This window comes from Salvia miltiorrhiza, chromosome 7 (assembly GCF_028751815.1).
Source record: "Salvia miltiorrhiza cultivar Shanhuang (shh) chromosome 7, IMPLAD_Smil_shh, whole genome shotgun sequence".
Lineage (NCBI taxonomy): Eukaryota > Viridiplantae > Streptophyta > Magnoliopsida > Lamiales > Lamiaceae > Salvia > Salvia miltiorrhiza.
The window spans coordinates 13,855,326-13,871,686 of record NC_080393.1 but is presented as its reverse complement, the minus strand read 5'-3'; the positions used below and the strand labels follow the sequence as shown (position 1 = coordinate 13,871,686).

At 35.6% G+C, this 16,361-nt stretch overlaps 1 protein-coding gene across 1 annotated transcript; it reads right to left on the bottom strand.

Annotated features, from left to right (window-relative positions):
• Nucleotides 1-1,298: 1,298 nt before the first annotated feature.
• On the bottom strand, nucleotides 1,299-2,582 carry LOC130993845 (uncharacterized). The gene is made up of 2 exons (XM_057918883.1): nucleotides 1,594-2,582; nucleotides 1,299-1,542 (listed from the first exon to the last, which is right to left on the bottom strand). The coding sequence occupies exons 1-2, from the start codon at nucleotides 2,580-2,582 to the stop codon at nucleotides 1,299-1,301; spliced, it is 1,233 nt and encodes a 410-aa protein (XP_057774866.1).
• Nucleotides 2,583-16,361: the final 13,779 nt, after the last annotated feature.

Here is a 16,361-nt window from a genome sequence, read left to right as displayed (position 1 = left end):
GTGTTAATAATGGTTAGGTATTGGGTCAATGGGCCCCCTTTCGGAAAAGGGATAGGCCCACCTTGATTTCAATTCGAGTCCACATCCTCTATTTTAAATGGACTGCTGGCTAAATAATTCACGATCTTTTACTTCATCCGTTCCACGAAACATGAATCGTATTTCTTTTTAAGTCATTCCACAAAATTTGTTACATCTCACGAAATATGAATCGTATTTTTTTTAGACTCGTCTTAAACCTTAAATCTCATTATTCACATATAAGAGTTCGCATTGCTTAGTGTCTCCTTAAAGACCAAATAACAATATTCTTAAGAATGCTATTAAGTATAAAATATCCTTAGTAAGTATATATATTAAATATAAATAAATATAAAATATATTTTAAAAATAAAATAAACACATCAATTTCTCAATAAAATTTTAAATTTCAAAACATAAATTTTCAATTTTGTATAAAATATAATGATAATTATAGTTATTAAATAATTTTAAATTGTTTGATAATGAAAATTAACATTTCGCATTATTATTATAGAGTATTACACGTCATAATAAATAATTAAATAAATATTCTCATACAAAAACATAAATAAAAAGTTGTTAAATTTTAACGAACAATGAAAATAAAATATTTTAAAGTTTTCATAACTTATTTATTTTAAATTCATTTTTGATGATATTTGTACCATATTAAATATTTTGTCACGAGCTTATATATAAAATGCATATTAAGTATTTATTTATAAATCAAATTTGATGATCTTTTGAAAAGAATTAAATTATATAAAAAAAATAGAGATAAAAATAATGAAAAAAATTGATAGGGGACGAGAGAGTTAAAGAGGGAAAAGATGGAGGGAAAAAAATCCTCTTTTATATATTATATAGATTTTTAAAGCTACAATTTCTATAAAATGCGTCAAAATCAAATGACCCATCATTAATCGTGTATCATCTTTATTCCGGTATTATTGTTTAGATATGTTACATTAAACATTATTTGTTACTTGTTAGACTCACACACACACACTAACTACAATTTTTTTTTTTGAGAAGGTGAAGATAATTTATTGATACATACCTATCAAACTCCTCACGGAGTTATAATGTGAACTCCAACGAGTAGCTCCAGCTCGCTGTAAATTACCAATTTGATTGGCACCACTTCCAGAAACAAGCTCTTCTGCAGTCAATAAACTCTGAATTTCATTTCTTTGAGCAGCGTGTAGTTGAGAGACACGCTTTGGTGAAGAAGTTATAATGTTAACAACATTATCTAAGTGAGAAATGAACTCTCAAACAACACCAATATCTTTAGCTGTAGAAAATATTGTCAATTGTAGTCGATGCGCAAAACAATGGATATAATAGGCATGTGGGCAATCTCTAAGAAATAAAGCCTGAAGTCCATTCCATGAACCACGCATATTACTAGCACCATCATATCCCTGACCTCTCATTTTCTCAACATGTAGATCATGATGAGAAATAACACGACATATCTCTTTTTTCAAAGTTAATGAAGTGGTGTCACTAACACTTTAAATTGCAAAAAAGCGTTCAGTTAAAATTCCATGATCATTGACAAACCTCAAGATAATGGCCATTTGCTCTTGCTTGGAGATATCTTGTGCTTCATCAACAAGAATACAAAAATATTTATCTCCAACTTCTTCACGAATCATTTGACGTACTCTGTTGGCCATAATATTCAAAAGCTCTTTTTGAATTTCTGGAGCAATATATTGGGCATTTTTCGGAGCATTATCAAGAACAACTTCGTTTACCTCCTTATTCATATTTGCAAAAGCCTTCATCAATTCAATAAAATTCCCACGATTCGATGAAGATGAAGACTCGTCATGACCTCTAAAAGCACAACCTTGAAGTGCAAGCCATCGGAGGCTTGTGATCCAGGTCTTCAAGCGCAGTCGATTCCTCTCCTTCTCAATAATCGTTTGAGAATGCATCACTTTGTCTATATGCCCAACTGGCCTCATCAAATCTTTTGCACGTCTTAAGCACATAGTATGTGGTGATGTAGCTGCAGAACCAACATGAGTAAGGAATGCACAATTTTTTCCTTGATTTATTATTTTCCAATTGTCAAATCCTTCCTTGACTAATGCAGAAGAGTCAGGCAGATTAACTTCACTGATGAAAAGAAAGCAATAAAAACAATATGCCTTATTTGTGGAAAGCGAATACTCCAGCCAATGAAACTTATCAAACCATCTCTTCTGAAAGTTACGATTTTGAGTGCCAAACTTTTTAACAGGATACGCTTCCATTTTCGGTTGATAAGGCCCAGCTTTTAGATATGCACGTCTTATATCATCTCGTGCATTAACAGAATATTCACACAATTGTTTCCTTTTACCCGGATCACGCTCAATACATGTAACTGAATTTTGCTCCATAGGAGGTGAAGGAGATTGATTAGTTTGATTTCCAGCGGCCATGGTTGAATTTGAAGATTCCAAGCTATCTCCATTGTCTTGAGTATCTTGACGATCACGTTTCTTAAAGAAAGAAGATATAAGTCCTTTTCCTTTCTTTGCAATATGTTGATGCTCCATTTAAATTATTGAAGAACTACAACATATAAAAAACATTAAGAATTTCATTACATTTATTTATTTATATATATTTAAAATATTAATTGCAATTTACAGGAGAGTTTCAAATAAAAGATAAGAAATTCTTCTACCTCTATTTCAAGTTTCAATTTCATCAGTAAAATTCAACAAAAATAAACTTAATTTTAATATTAATTCTAATTTAGGGTTCTTGAATTTACATATCTTGAATAATATGAGACGAGAATAAGTGAATAAATTGGAAGTTCAATTCTCCACAGCCACAATAGGACAAATTATTGCTTTGCAATTGCTCAGGAGAGAGGGACGCTAGCCTATTAATTATGTTTTCTGAATTTTTCTACTGTGTGCGTCGACTCTTTGACATAGGTTAGAATGTTTTTATGTTTTCTTTAGATAGTTGGGCTGGGCTATGGGTTATCTATCTATATATATATATATATATATATATATATATATATATATATATATATATATAGAAAAAATTTGGGCTTTGCACTGGGCTGGAGCCCAGTGCAGCCATAGTATACATCCGCCCACACGTGTTTCCGTGAAATTTCGTGAGATGTGAAATTAATGAATAAGTCAGTATATAGTTATGAATAAACTGGTATATGATGTTGAGTAACGATACTCAAAAAATTAGTAAAATTTTTGTTTCCTCCAGAATTCGAACCCAGGTAAAAAAAAAAAATTCATCCAAATTTATTAGTTATAAGATACATTAAATCAACACCTACAAATTAATCTAAAATCCCACTCATATCTTTTTGTGAGAACGGAAAACCATGAACAAATATATAAAATACATGTATTTTATCAGATGGGATCCTCTGTCCCAGAATGTAGTGTGTACCACTCTTAATTTCTTTATTTTATAATTATTTTTATAAAAAGAAAAATTATTATTATATTATGAAGTCTAATTAATATTTATCACTAAAAATTGGAATTTAAAAAATTATATATCCTAACTTTGAATTAATGAACCCAAATAATCTATTATTAATTCAAATAAATATAAAAAAATAATTATAAACCCTAATTGGATGAGTGAACCCTTGTTAATTATTTTTATATTATATTAAAGCATAATAAATTAAAATTGAATAACAAATAATTAAAAATTATAAAGAAATTAAGAGTGGTACACATTACGTTTGGGACAGAGAATCTCATTTGGTATTTTATGTATTTGTTCACGGTTCTTCGTTCTTATAAAAAAATGAGTTCTCATAGGATCCTAACTCTACCTATATATATTTTGCACGAAAGAGAGATGAGAGAGAGAGAGAGTCAACATGCTAAAATCATAATCTAATAGTATATATTTGCTCATAAATTCACATGCATGCACCCTCACAAAGTGGAGAAGTGTTGAAGACTAATCAAGACTTAATAATCATTATTTAATTAGCTGGAAACATGTTTAATACTTTGTGAACAATCATTCCTACCTATGCCACATATAGTATACTCAACTCACTCCCAAATTTAATGCTTCAAGGCTACTTTATAATTACCTTATATGTTTTTTTGTGAAGGTCATTGTTGGGAAACTCCTCATAACTATAGTCTCTATGTCTCACCAAGACATATGCATTAGGCAGTCATTGTCTACAATCATATCAGTTTGCTTAGGCGATATTGGAAGTAAAAGTGATTCAAGAATATTTTTTTCCATTTAGAAAAAGCCCAAACAAATTTGCAAAGGGTGATTCTATACATAGCCTCCAATTTTTTACTCTTCATAATTTCTTTTATTTAAAAATAATAAAATATTAATAGATTTATAATTTTATCCCTATAAGCCACAAATTAAATAAATAAGAATTACATAGCAAAGATTTGAAGAAAGAAATACGCGAATTGAGCAAAAATGTATAGCCACCATAAATTTGAAGAAAAAGAAGAAAATGATGAAACAAAACAATCTTCTTCACAAATCTTTGACTATATTGTTTCTAAACTCTCCTGCACAAATTTATAAAGGGTTAAGTACCAAATTCCCCCCTATCGATGGCGTTCCTATCGCGTACAAGACCCTATAGTCAGGATAAGCGTTGTTTACTACCTCAACGTGACAAAATCGAACCAATTTCCCCCCGCGTTTTAACACCGTTAAAATGCCGTTAGAAAAAATTATTTTTAAAATTTTTAATTAAGATGGGCCACATATCTTCTTCTCTCTCTCAATTCCGGCAGGGGGGCATCTGCTCAGTCACAGCTCGACACAGCTCAGTCACTACAGCTGCTCCATCACCCCGGCGAGAAGCGCCGCCACCGATCACCTTCTTCTCCCCGACTCGACCCCAGACGCTGCGTGAACCCTGCAGTGGCCGTCGCCACCCTCTCTCATTCTGGCGACTGCAGTGGCTAGCAGAGTCAGCCACCGCCCAAAGCCCCATCTCTCTCTCTCTCTCTCTCTCTATTCGAAGCAGTGGTTAGTGCACGGCGCCTAGCTGCTGCTGTGAGATAGGGAGGCAGGGGCTAGGACATGGCGGTCGGCGGTAGCTCGGAGCTACTGTCCGGCCGAACGAAGGGAGATGGAGACCAGAGCGAGAGGCGGCGACAGCCTTCGTTGCTGCTCGCCGGAATTGAGAGATGAGGCGACGGCTGGTTGCGCGGCGGCTTTTTCCGCCGCAGAATGTGAATCGTTGCCGGAAAACACAACGATAGGGGCCTTGACTATAGGGTCCTTTACGATTAACAATTAAAAATAATAATTTTTCTAAAGGCATTTTAACGGTGTTAAAACGCGGGGGGGGGGAGGGGGGAATTGGTTTGATTTTGCCACGTTGAGGTAGTAAACAACGCTTATCCTGACTATAGGGTCTTGTACGCGATATGGACGCCATCGATAGGGGAGAATTCGGTACTTAACCCATTTATAAAACCAAATTTTTGGACTACCTTGTTCCTAAATAAGTCCAAGATTGTAAACATCAAAATCATGTTCAGCAATGTGAACATCAAGAATTAATTAACCATATCTAGCAAGACTGCAAACACGATTTGGAGAATTCAAAATCTAGTAGTGGAAGTCGGAAAAGATAAATGTGAAAAGCAGTTTTTTCTTGAGATGGGGTTATATATATACTCACTACTAAAAACACGCTCATGCATAACAGTGATTTTTCGTTATCTATGTACCAAAACAAGCGTCATATATAGTGGTGTTATGTATGAGGGCGCTCATACATAACGGTAATATACCGTTACCTATACTATGTATACATAACGGCAAATGAGGTATAATAACACATTGATTACCGTTTTGTATGAATGTAATACATTACGGTAAAATCTGTTATAAAATATATTTTTTCCGTTATGTATGATAACTATACATAACGGTTTTTTATATCTTACATAACGATTAATTACCGTTGTCGTATGATAGCAAACATAACAATTTTTTACTATTATAAAGCTTATTTTTTCCGTATAAAATATATTTTTTATATATTTTATTGTTGTTAAGCATAACGTTTTTTTTTTTTTATTTTACATAACGGTCATTTCCGTTATGTATTTTCAAATGCGCAATTCGAGCATATTTTTTTTCCTGTTTTTATAATTTCCTAAATACAAATTATACAATACACAAACCCTATATGATACCTAATATGATATGAACTTAGGGTTTAAATGATAATTAAAAAAATCATTTATTTTTAAAATAAATATATTATTGTGAAAAAAATTATAGATAATGAAAAATTATAAAAAAGTGAAATTAACGTGGAAGAAGAGTAGTTGTAGTTTTGGTGTTGAATTAGATTTGGTGGAACGAAAGAGTGGCGGGAGAATAGATATGTTATTTGACTCTTTTTTTTTTAATAAAAAGATACTATAATTGTGTATTAAAAAAATTGAAAAAACAAATATAAAAAAATACTTATAGATAACAGTAGGCAATAACGGTTGGAAGTACCGGTATAATTGATGCTGATACATAACGGTAGTCTTGACGCTGAAATAACAGTCGTTAAATAGATGCTCATACATAACGAATGACTTAACAGTTGATAACACACATGTTTCCATGGTTTTTAATGTTGATATGATGTCAATTTTATAGGGAATTGAGTGTTTGATGATTGTTTTGTGCTTAAATTGTTTTATCTTGTGAAATATGTTACTTGCTCGTACTTTGATGAATTTTACAGAAATATGAAGTCTGAATTTGGACCGATGGTCTTAATGAAAGTTGTAGATCATCTCGATACGAATTCGTAGGCGCAAACGGTTCGCAAATCCAAGTTCGGATGAGAAAGATATGGCCAGAACAAGAAAGTCACACGCAGCTGTAAATAGTGTCCGACGGGAATTTCCGAATTTTCGGAAATTTTCGGAATTTTCTCAGTATTTTCGAGTCTTACACTGTATTTTTCTCTTGTGCCTATATATAGGTCCTCTTTTTGACCTATTTATGGTTCCGAGCTTTAGTTTTTCGGTTTTATAGCTTTAGATTAATATTGTTTTCCAGTTTTTAGAACTTGGATTGGATTTCTGCAAGGATTGAAGATTCAAGATTTTTCATTTAGTTTTATTTAATTCAGTTCTTTCAATTGTTGTCTTTTTAATTATGTTTATGTCTTTACTTTATTTTAATATGTCTGGCTAGTTTTCTTTTCTGATTATAGGGTTTGTAAATAGTTAATTAGGTTCATGTATTTATTTGTTAGTACCTATTTACCTTTCAGTTTATGATTCATAATTCCTAGTGCTTGTTTTCTTGTGAATTATCTGATCAATAGTTTGCATGTGTAGTTGTTCGGCTTGAGACCTAGCGGAGATAGCTATTTAACGGATTCAGGAATGTATGATATGATCTTAACCTTGAGACCTAGCGCAGATAGGTGGATCATAGAGTGCTATTCTTATAAGCTATTGGGAGTTAGTAGATTTTCTTGAGACTTAGCGGAGATAGGGAATTTACTAATCTATGATCGTTGCTGCTCTAGCGAGAGTAATTGATTAATTAAGTGATCTCTCATCATAACTGGATTAAATTGGTTAATAGGATTAATAGATTTATTATGTGGATTTAGTTAATGAAATTACTACCCTAGGATCAGTTGTCTTTATTATTTGATTTTTCTACGTCACTTTATTTGCTGCTGTTTGAGTCTAGTTATAATTAAATCCTCCTTATTATCGTTTGCCTATCTACTGTTAGAGTTTGTTTAGGGAATAGATAGAGTTATTTCGGTTTTTCAGTCCCTGTGGATACGATACTCGATTACTTGTGGCTTACTACAATTACCTGTGTTAGTTGCAATCATTCTTGTTGCTAAGAAATTAGTGATCAACAGTTCAATAATACCGTTATATATATCATTGATAGATAACGCTATTACGTATCGCTTAACTTAACATTGTTATAAATACATTTCAACAGTACATACATAACAAAGCTCTGTAAAACCGTTATGTATTACTAAATTGGTGCTCATACATAACGGTTTTTTTAAAAAAATCGTTATGTATGAACTGTTACACCTATGATTTTTTTTAGTAGTGACTTATATATACTTAGGACGTGTTTTCTAGCTTTGGTAACGCCAGACTATTATTTAGTCTGATGTTTTTTCGCGGTTTGCTAGCTTCTGTTATTAAGCAAGGCAGCCCGACGGAGCCCGATGGCCCGCAGTTAAATGCCAGAAATCTCTCGGTTAATTAGCCAACGAAAGGTGCCGAATTTAGTGTCTGGAGGGCTTCAATACCTCAGACTAATTTTTTGAATTTCAATACTACCCCCAAAAATTATATTTTCGAAATAAAAAACGACCTAGTTGGCCTTGGATACTCCGCCATTCCCATTGAACAACAGTCGTCGTCTTCAAGCTTCCCATAGAACAACAGCCTTCGATTTTCCATCCAAAAACGACCTAACCAACCTTGGACACTCTGCCATTCCCATTGAACATCAGTCATCTGTGCTCCTTTTATAGTATGTGTGTGCGCGTGCGTGATGGAGAAGACTCTGAAAGCTCTGAGCGAGCGGACTAGTGTAACTAAGAAAATGGTTTTTTTTTTCTAGCAAACAAAATGTTCAGAAATTGAGTCGAGGAAGCGGAAATTGGATGCAGCTTAGGGCGAGGTTGATTTTCTGAGAGAATCGTTGGTCAAACAGGAGTGGGATTTGGAGGAGAAGATAGGAGATTCTTCTTGTTCGAAGAGAGGAGAAAGAGGGAACTGGCGTCTGAGGCAGAGGAACTGAGGTTGGAGTGGGTTAGGTTTTACAACAAAGTTAGGATGAGAGAGGAGGAACTGGACAGGGGTAGATAGTGTCTCTTTATTAAATTTAAATGAGGGTAGTACAGTAATTTCGGTGCCTATTCTTGAATTGTAGAAAGGGTTACCAAACGAAAATCTGTTGATAAATGACAAATAAGCTCGGTATGCAAACACGAATTAAGACTAATAATCAATTCTTATGAATAATGAGCCTTACTAAAATTATTAATCAAGCATAATCTTGCATGCCATACTTAGCAAACACACCCTTAGGGTTTATTAGAATTAATGTTAAAACAAAGACTATATGATAAAATATGGGATATGTATAGAATAACCTTGCAAGAAAATATTTATTTGTAAAATATTTAAAAATGGGTTAATTGCATGTAATATCATGAACTTAACGCGAAATCCAAATTTAGCACGAATTTAAAAAGTTCCAATTAATATCACTACCTATGCCTCGTGTCCAATTTTAGCACCGTTTTGTTTTCCGATCGAACCACGTGGCAATGACGTGTCTTCCGGCAGACACGTCATTGCCACGTACTCCGAAGAGAGAGAGAGAGAGAGAGGGGGGCTAAAATCGGCGGGTTTGCAGAGGGCGGCGCGACGACCCCGACCCCCCCTCCCCCCACCTCAGCCTACCAGAATGATGAGGGTGGCGGCGTCGCGAGGAGGGGAGTCGCCGAGAAGGGGAATCGCGCAGAGGGCGGCGGCGGCGCGACTGAAAATTCTGGAATTGGGGGTAGGGTTTGAAAATGCAGAAGGGGAATCGCGCACACGTCGCCGGAATCGCGAGGAGGAGGTAAGAGGTGGAGGCGGCGGCACTCGTCGCCGGAATCGCGAGGAGGAGGTGAGAGGCATGGACGGTGGAAGAGGAGGAGGTGAGGGTGGAGGCAGCGGCACTCGTTGCCGGAATCGCGAAGAGGAGGTGAGAGGCGTGGGCGGTGAAAGAGGAGGAGGTGAGAGGCGTGGGCGGTGGAAGAGGAGGAGGTGAGGGTGGAGGCGGCGGCACTCGTCGCCGGAATCGCGAGGAGGAGGTGAGAGGCGTGGGCGGTGGAAGAGGAGGAGGTGAGAGGTGTGGGCGGTGGAAGAGGAGGAGGTGAGGGTGAAGGCGGCGGAAGAGAGAGAGAGAGAGAGAGAGAGCTTGGCTCGCCGGTCGGAAGCTTGTACCGGCAAGCCACGTAGGATCGAAGCATGTGCCGACAAGCCACGTCAAAAAACGGTGCTAAAATTGGACACGGGGCATAGGTAGTGATATTAATTGGAACTTTTTAAATTCGTGCTAAATTTGGATTTCGCGTTAAGTTCATGATATTACATGCAATTAACCCTTTAAAAAATGAAAGCCCAAATTTTAGAACATAGATCCAATTTTTCTCAAAAAAAGAAAAAAGAGGGCATAAATCCGGGATGAGATCCAGTGTACCATACTTATATCTATTATTTTAAAAAATATTTTTTATAAAAATAAAATTTATTATAATACTATAAATTATATTTAATTTTTATTTAAAAAAATTAATTTTTTTTAAAAAGTATACACCATGACTTTGAATTTATCAACCTAGGTTTCTTCCTTTCGCTTAGTTGTTCCTCTTGTCCGAGGAGTACCGAACGTGTGAATGTGATTATTCCAACTAGATTGAGTATCATACATGTAACGCCGAATTGTTCTCCTTTTCTGTTGCCCCTGGAGCTGAACTCTTATTGGATTAAATCTATGAAATAAAAAGCGCTCAATCCGGAGTACTTGTACTCCTCCGGACCAAGAACTCAATCTTGATTTGGCACTCGTGGCAACGAGGGCTTCCCTCGCTCCAATTCTCCTCCTGGGTAGCTTGCACAGGCTAATACGAGCCGACCAGAAGAAGCAAGGCTTAGATTACCAGATCCTGGACACAATCTTCCTAGAGATGGACTCGCCTTCTTGCTTACCTAGCTCTTGTCTTAGTGACTCTTCCTCTTTTCTAGGTTTTTTTTCGTTTTTGTTTAGTTAAACCTTGTGTCCTTTGAGTCCCTTAGCTGCACATATTGGTAGTGAGGGGACGTTCGCAAGAATGAAACTCAAAGGAATTGACGGGGGCATGGTTAATTGGCTGGCTTCCCCACTACTTGGATTGATTTCGTCCTCCTGTATGCTGTGTACCGCGTGCTGGCTTCACTCCACTTTCAGAGAGTCTCTTAGTCACCAGTCTATTAGAGAGTTGAGAGGGGGTTCGTGTGAATTCCCCAGCGGCGAATTCAAAACTTGTGGGGCCCTTTCTATTCCATCTCTCGAGCCCCGAAGAAAACCCCCCTCCCCTTCGGACTCAATATCTCTTTTGACTCTATATATGTGGGCACCTGATATCTATGAGGGGGAAAAAGAAATTAATATTAAATAAAAATGAAGTAGAAGAAGACAGATGTAACTTGTCTCTAAGTAGCTCTTAGCGAGTGAGTGACCTACTAGTTGTAGGGCACGAACGCTCTTCCAATTCGATCTTCCGAATGATTCATGTCAAAAGACGGGGGTTGGTGACCCTCTTGTACGTCGAATTCGTGATTGCACAAGTCTCGTCACGTCAATAGGGTCGATTCTCCATTCATAGCCTTTATTTGGGCTTTATAATTTTTGAATCAATATTTTTTTTAGCTTTTTAAATTATGAAAGTAATAATTATTACTTATTTATTTATTAAAACTACAAATTTAAGATAATTACATTAAATTTAGTTTAATTCTAAAATATTGTAAATATATAATGCTCCCTCCGTCCACGAAAGAACTTCTTATCTTTCCTTTTTGGGACGTCCACAAAAAAATTTCCTACTTATTTTTGGACTATACCCCACCACTTATAATCCCTTACTTTTCACTTTTCACAACTCTCAATATTAATTATAACACATTTTCATCACTCTCAATGCACTCAACTACCTTTTATCCACTCTCAATACACTCAACAATATTTTTTCTAAATACCCGTGCCACTCTCTCCTAGGAAGTTATTTCATTGACGGAAGGAGTATATAGGTATTGATATTGTGTATATTATGTAGAAATTACTTTTTTCCTATATATATGAATAAAATATGTCCAATCCTCAGCAAAATGAGCGGGCGCCCTAACATCTTGTGTCGAGTGGATGACACCCGACAAGGAGCGCAGATGCATGACTCCAAGTAAGGGTCACCCGACGCCATGGCAACGGATGTACGGCGTATGACATCCAATACCAGATATACAACCCTAAGTGATAAACACGACACTTGACTTTAAAATCATAAGATTATATCGAATTGATCAAAATTTAATATATAAATTATGTAATTAATTGATATAATAGTGAGAATAGATCACATGTTGACATATTTTTTGATTATTTCATAAAAGTATACTATTATGTAAAAGATTATAAGATATTAGTGAAATTGATAGTAACAATTGAAAAATTGAAAGAAATAATAATAACTATTAGAATTGCACGCGTTGACCACATCGTTCAATTATTTCATAAAAGTATATTATAATACATAAAATTATAAATACTAGTGAAATCAAAACTAAAAAAATTGAAATTGATATAATATAGATTATATTTTGACTATATAATTATTATGTAAATATAAATTTAAACAAAATTTACAACAAAGGATATATGTTTGTATTATAAAATAATTTTAATTTTCTAGTAAATATACATTTGTGTGTGTTTTTGGTTATATATAAAAGTACATGTATATTTTTATAATTTTATTATTCATTTAATATTATTAAAATAATTAATACCTTAAATTAAATTTTGATTAACTTCAATCTAGATCACACTATAATATACTTCATCCATCTCCCAAATAACTTTCAAAGAGAGAAGGGCACGAGTTTTAAAACAAAATTATTAAATGTATTGGAAGCAGTGAAAAATGTTATACTAGTATAGTAAATGTTGAAAATGTGCTATAATTAATATTGAGAGTGATGGCCGATGAGGCCTTGCTCTAGTAGCAAAGCTGAGGCACCCAAAGACTCTCCTAAGTGAGAGGTCTTGGGTTCAATCCCACCTGTGTGCGGGTAGTTTTCCCACACAAGTATTCTCACCTTAATTTGTGTGAGTCGTGTTCCGCTTGCGTGCGGCTGTTTTTCCATCTTTGTGTGGTGTAGAGGAGAGTGATAAAAAAGTGAAAAGTAAAAGTAAATGAGGCATTATTAGTGCTAGGGTAGTGTCCTAAAATGGAAAGAAAAGTTATTTAAGAGAACACAAAAATAAAAGTTATGAAGTTATTTAAAGTGACGGAGGGAGTATATACTTTTATTATTATGTAATTCCATCATATCATATATAGTTAAAGAAAATGTGTTTCTTTTATTATTCGACGAAAAAACAAAGGTTTTCATCAAATAGAAGAAATTTAAAATGATACTATAAAAAAAAAAATTAAACCATGACTCAAATATATTATATGCATAATGAGAATTTTTATAGTACGTAATTTTTTTAAAAGCTAAGAGATTTGAAGTGACATAAATATTGAACATATAAATATAATACCTAAATAGTAATTTTTTTACAAGTGTTAAATAAAATTTTACTGTATTAATTTGAATATTATATATAAAATATTTAAATTATTTAATAATTATAGTTATCATTACACTTTATACAAAATAGAAAACTTATGTGTTTTTAGATTCAAGTTCTTTATTGAGTAATTGGTGTGAATTATTTTATTTATTTTAAAATAATTAAAATTCAAGTATATATGAATTTTCAAAAATTATAATTAAAATATAAAATTAATACATATAAAGATAAATATAAAAAAATCTGAAATAAATATAAATTCTAGTACTTATTTTGGATATATAATAAAAATAACATTACTAAAATAAATAAATAAATAAATAAATAAAGTACAAAAATTTAGGATGCCTTGAGTGGCTCCTTGTCACTTTGCTGAACCTATTTGATGTTTCGCATCTGTATTGATTAATTTGTTTATTAAGCTTTAAATAATAAAATATATAGATTTGTTAAGTGTTGTAAAAAATTTGCGGAAGATTAATTATATAAATATAAAAAAAGAATCTTCTATTATTATAAGAATATCATAAAATCAAATTTCAAAATTTGATGATATTAGCTAATTGTGTAATATGCTAGTTGCATTAAAACTTAGTAATAATCGAATTTTTTTATTGTATTATAAATTGACAAATTTACCCCAATTATGTATATACATATTATTAGGGCTGGGAATTTCGGGATCGGGTAATCGGGTACCCGATACCCGACCCGAAAAAATCGGGTATCGGGTACCCTATACACGATTAATTCGGGATCGGATATTTAGGGGCCGAAATAATCGGGTATCGGGTATACCCGAATTACCCGATATTTTAATTAATAAATTTTAAACTATTTAATTAAATTAAATATGAAAACTAAATGACTAAAGTTAAACCCTATTTAATTAAATTAAATCTGTTCTGTTTCTGCGATTCTCATTCCCAGTCCCCAATTCCCAAATCATCCGATTCTCATTCATCCCAATTCCCAAACTCAGCCCCGCCCGCCGCCCGGCCGCCCCACTCGCCACTCCAGTCTCCAGCGGCCCAGCCCGGCGTGGGAGGCGGCGCCCCTCGCCAGTCGTCCCAACCTCCCGAGTCCCAAACTCCGACGAGGCCGCAACTCCCACCGGCCACCGCGACCCTCGCCCGTGGCCCCAGTCAGCGGTCGCCCCGCCGTTCGCCGCCGCAGCACCCGTGCAGGTGCAGCCCCCGAGCTCCGACGACAGCGTCGACAGGAGCGCTTCTTCTTCTTCTTCTTCTTCTCCTTCTTTTTCATACAGATTTCGAATTAATTTTCCAGATTTCCTTGTCATTGATGTCAATATGGTTATAGAGACTTGTTAGAATTCATTGTCATTTCCAGAATACCCGAATTTTGACCGGGTAATTCATCCGAGTAATTCATCCCAATTCATTGATGTCAATTCGGGTAATTCTGGAAATTCATCCCAATTCATTGATGTCAATTTTGACCGGGTAATTAGGGTACCCGAATACCCGACTCGGGTACCCGAGTCGGGTATTAGGGTACCCGATTTCTTTTTCGGGTTCGAGATCGGGTATAGGGTTTTGGTGATTTTCGGGTTCGGGTACCCGATTTTTTCGGGTAGGGTACCCGAACCCGACCCGATTCCCAGGCCTACATATTATGTAAATTTATCACTACTCATGTGGTACATTGAATCTCATTTCCATAAATCCAAGGTTCTAGAAACTCTTCCAACAAAATGTCTATATATTTCAAAAGATTTTTTGTGGTAACTAAACTAATATAGGATCAAATACAAGTTCGAAAAATCTATATCATAGATTTTGGAAATTTTCAAGTACATATATGGGTACTTGGCCCCATTTTGTACCAAACCAAACAAGGCACTAAGAATAATGAATTAATTTGTTTTATAGAAAGCTTTTAATACAATGACTAGAGAACTTTTTTGTGAGATGAACCCTCCATATCCGAATCCAAAGGGTATTGGATTCAAATTCAATTAAATATTAGTACGATAGAATAAATTAAAGATGAAAGGAACTCCTATATTTTAACAAATAAAATTATTTTATACAATAAAAGAATGGGAAATTTGCACCAAAATACACAAACTTTGCTGAAAATCCATATTTGACGCGAAGTTAGGAATTTACATTTTAATACACCAATTTAAGAAGTTGTTCAATTTTGACACATTTTTCAATTCCGGCGACCGGCATTCTGACGTGGACGCCGGAATGCCACATCATCACCACGTCACACACACACACACACACACACACACTCCACTCTCTCTCTCTCTCTCTATACACGTCACCTTCCCCCTTCTCTCTCATCACTCTCGCCGCCCTCCACCCTCTTTCTCCCTACCTCTCTTCCCTCTTCTCTCCTGCCGGCGCCGCCGCCTTCCATTCCCGGCGAAATCGCCACCAGCTGCCACCACCACCTTCTTCCCCTCATCAAACTCACTCAAATCCCGTTCTTTCATTCTCAAAACCGAACCAGATGAAGTAACTCATGAAACTCTCCCCCTTTTCTCTCAATTTCCCGTCGACAGACGGCCGGCGAGTGCCGCCGCCGCTCTCTCTGTCTTTCCTTCCTTCCTCCGACTCTCGCTCTCTTGCTCGTCCCCCTTATCTCCTCCCTCACAAAAATCCCCAAATCCACAAATCACTCTCTCTAAATCCCTAAACCCTCTTTCTCCTACGATTTCCGGCGAGGTTACCGCCGGACTCGCCCCCTCTGCTCCAGCCGACAGCAGCAGTTGCTCTCTCCGCCGAACAGCCCCGCTGTCCAGTTGCCTCCCCTCACTCTCTCTCTATCGACGGTGGTAGTGGGAAATCAGGTTGGTTTGGTTGGTGGAGGTGGCGGGTGCGCCGCTGTTCTGGGGAGGGGGAAGTGGCTGACGGCGAGAGGGAGGGTTTGTGGCTGTGGGGCTCGACGGCGGTGGTGCGACGCAG